Source organism: Carlito syrichta, unplaced genomic scaffold (assembly GCF_000164805.1).
Source record: "Carlito syrichta isolate Samal-C Ts95f unplaced genomic scaffold, Tarsius_syrichta-2.0.1 Scaffold312120, whole genome shotgun sequence".
In the NCBI taxonomy this organism is placed as follows: domain Eukaryota; kingdom Metazoa; phylum Chordata; class Mammalia; order Primates; family Tarsiidae; genus Carlito; species Carlito syrichta.
The window spans coordinates 19254-23140 of record NW_007256216.1 but is presented as its reverse complement, the minus strand read 5'-3'; the positions used below and the strand labels follow the sequence as shown (position 1 = coordinate 23140).

General features: G+C 44.8%; 1 protein-coding gene across 1 annotated transcript in view; it reads right to left on the bottom strand.

Moving 5' to 3' along the window:
* The window catches only part of LOC103272096 (IST1 homolog), a 16923-nt gene that overhangs the window by 1855 nt on the left and 11181 nt on the right, over positions 1-3887 (bottom strand). Inside the window, exon 6 of the mRNA XM_008069577.1 lies at positions 345-390. Within this exon, the coding sequence (XP_008067768.1) occupies positions 345-390 (46 nt within the window). The remainder of the gene's footprint in view (positions 1-344; positions 391-3887) is intronic.

Genomic DNA, 3887 nt, shown 5'->3' with positions numbered 1-3887 from the left:
AGCCTGTAATCCAGCGCTTTGGGAGGCCGAGATGAGTGAATTGCCTGAGTCCACGGGTTCGAGACCCACCTGGGCAACTTGACAAGACCTCATCTCTACAATAAATTTTTAAAAATCAGCTAGGCAGGGTAGTGCACGCCTGTAGTTCCAGCTACTTGGAAGGATGAGGCAGAAGGATCACCGGAACCCAGCAGGTCAAGGTTGCGGTGGCCGGGAGTGTGCCATGGCACTCCAGCCTGAGCGATAGAGTGAGACTCCAACTCAAAAAACAAAAACAAAAAAACTCATATATCTTCAATGAACGCTAAGCAACTCCAACTTCTTCCAGCATTCTCTATACTTACTAGGAACCAGTGAAAGAAGCAAAGCATTCTTCTTGTAGTCATCATTCTGAAAGAAAAACGATCAATAAAAAGTGATTAGTTTAAGGTCGGTTTAAATGAACTGAAAATTAGTTAACCTTCATTACATGCAATCTTCCTTTTTGCTTGGGTGAATTTTTTTTTTTTTTGAGTTGGAGTCTCACTCTGTCGTCCAGACTGGAGTGCAGTGGCCGCTCCCAGTCACTGCAGCCTCGACCTGCTGGGCTCTGGCGATCCTTCCGCCTCAGCCTTCCAAGTAGCTGGAACTACAGGCATGTGCTACCATGCCCGGCTAATTTTTGATTTATTGTAGAGATGAGGTCTTGCCAAGTTGCCCAGGCGGGTCTCGAACCCGCGGGCTCAGGCAATCCACTCACCTTGGCCTCCCAAAGTGCTGGGATTACAGGCTGAGTCACCGAGCCCGACCAGAAGTTATATAATTTAAAATGCAAATACTTCATTATATATCTCTAACACATATCCTTTTTTTTTTTCTATTTTTGGAGTTGGAGTCTCACTCTGTCACCCAGACTGGAGTACAGTGGCATGCTGACAGTCACTGCAACCTCGACCTGCTGGGCTCCAGTGATCCTTCCACCTCAGTCTTCCAAGTAGCTAGAACTTATAGGCGCATGCCACCATGCCTGGCTAATTTTTTAATTTATTGTAGAGATGTGGTCTCATCAAGTTGCCCAGGCTGGTCTTGAACTTGTGGGCTTTGGCAATCCTCTCACCTCGGCCTCCCTAAGTGCTGGGATGATAGGCATGAACCACTGTGCCCGGCCTGTTTTTATAATATATAATAATACTATTATGTTCGTTACAATGAAAATAATTATTTGAGGCTGGGTGTAGTGGCTCAATCCTGTAATCCCAGTACTTTGGGAGGCAGAGGTGAGAGGATTGCCTGAGCTCAGGGGTGAAAGAGTGAGACTCCAACTCAAAAAATAATAACAATAAAATAAAAGAAAGAAAGAAAATAGCTGGGCATGGTAGCACACACCTATAGTTCCAGCTACTTGGAAGGCTGAGGCAGAAGGTTTGCCTGAGCCCAGCAGGTCGACACTGGAATGGCTGTGAGCATGCCACTGCACTCCAGTCTGGGCGACGGAGTGAGACTCCAACTCAAAAAATAAGAAAAATTAAAAATAATGGCCAGGCTCAGTGGCTCAGCCTGTAGTCCCAGCGCTTTGGGAGGCCAAGGTGAGTGGATTGCCTGAGCCCGTGGGTTCGAGACCCGCCTGGGCAACTTGACGAGACCTCATCTCTATAATAAAAAAAAATAAAAAATTAGCCGGGCGTGGTAGCACGCGCCTGTAATTCTGGCTACTTGGAAGGCTGAGGCAGAAGGATCGCCAGAGCCCAGCAGGCCGAGGCTGCGGTGGCTGGGAGCGGCCACTGCACTCCAGTCTGGGCGACAGAGTGAGACTCCAACTCAAAAAAAAATTAAAAATAAATAAAAATAAAAATAATGTACAGTGCAGCATTGTTCAATAAGCTATATAATTATGTGGAATAGGAGAAAAAGAATAAGAGAGTCCCACCAGTCATGGTGGCTCATGTCTGTAATCTACAATAAATAAAAAAAATCAGCTGGGTGTAGTGGTGCACGTCTGTATTTCCAGCTACTTGGAAGGCTGAAGCAGAAGGATCACCTGAGCCCAGCAGGTCAAGGCCTCGGTGGCAATGAGTGTGCCACTCACCCCAGCCTGGGTGACAGAATGAGACAACAACTCAAAAAAAAAAAAAAAAAAAAAAAAAAGAGAGTCCCTTTCAGGAAACCATCAGGAACAAAGCATCAGTAAAGATAAACGTGCCCTGTAACCACAATTTGACATGGTACTTTCTGTCCCTGCAGTTTGATGAGGGAGCACAGAGGATGGAAAAGACTTCCCCTGTTGATTCATGCCTGAACTAAGCAGAAGTTTGGTACCTGAGTATTAGGCCATACTTTATAAAGAAGTCACCAGAGCTGGCTTAACCAATCACTAAAACAAGTAGCTCCCCATAGGAAATAATTTGAGAGGCATTAGGGGAATATCCCTCCTGCCCTAAGACAGTCCATGACCACCTTTTGCAGGCGTAATCCACCTTCCATGATAATGATGACAATAATAAAAAGCAAAATTTGATCACATTTATAATGCATTGCATTTAAGTTCCTTATTTGTATTAGTTCATTTCATTTTTCTTTTTTTTTTGAGTCAGAGTCTAACTCTGTCATCCAGGCTGGAGTGCAGTGGCATGCTCATGGCCACTGTAGCCTCTACCTACTGGGCTTGGGTGATCCTTCCACCTCAGCTTTCCAAGTACATTTAATCTTTCAACAAACTTGTAAGATAAGAACTATTATTATCCCCCTTTTTATAGTCTAAAGAACTAGTCTTTGAGACTTACCTGAGCTAAGAACTGAATAGGAATCATTTCACCACTGACCTATGCTCTTAACCAAAAGTAAATGTTACTGCTTTGTGCCTTTGGATTTTGTTGCCTTTATTCCAAGATCTCTTTACTAAGATGTAAAACATCCCCAGGACAAGGTTGAGATCTTAAGAACTAAAAAAGGGCCAGGTGTGGTGGCTCATGCCTATATTCCAGCACTTTGGGAGGCTGAGGTGAGTGGACTGCCTGAGCCCGCTGGTTCGAGACCCGCCTGGGCAACTTGGCGAAACCTCATTTCTACAATAAATCAAAAAAATTAGCCGGGCGTGGTAGTGCGTGCCTGTAGTTCCAGCTACTTGAAAGGCTGATGCAGAGGGATCACCTGAACCCAGCAGGTTGAGGCTGTGGTGGCTGTGAGTGTACCACTGCACTCCAGCCTGGGAGACAGAGTGAGACTCTGACTCCAAAAAAAAAAAAGAAAAGAAAAGAATAGAACTAAAAATGTTTTACACACTTTTGAACATAGCACCTTAGGTACCTTCATTTTTATTTTCTACTTTATTATTTTTTGTTTGTTTGTTGTTTTATTTTGTTTTTGAGTCAGAGTCTTACTCTGTCACTCAGGCTGGAGTGCAGAGACACACTCATGGCCACCGCAGCCTTGACTTGCTGGGCTCAGGCAATCCTTCCACCCAAGCCTTCCAAGTAGCTGAAACCACAGGTGCGTGACGCCATGCCCAGCTAATTTTTTGCCGTGGGTTCAGGCAGTCCTCTTGCCTCTGTCTCCCAAAGTGCTAGGATTACAGCTGTGAGCTACCATGCCTGGCCTACTCTACTGTTAACAACGTGTAAGGATCTGTTAGGAATAGTATGGGGAAAAGCATACATTTTAGCTGCTTTACAGTTCTTCCAGAGCTCCTCTGGAAACTACATTCCTAAGTAGAAAAAAATCTTCTGGTGCACAATTAAAATCTCAGCTTTAAAAATACTGATTAATTATTAAAAAAAAAAAAAAAATCTCAGCTTTGGGCCGGGTTCAGTGGCTCAGCCTGTAATCCCAGCACTTTGGAAGGCCGAGGTGAATGGATTGCCTGAGCCCACGGGTTCGAGATCTGCCTGGGCAACTTGGCGAGACCTCATCTC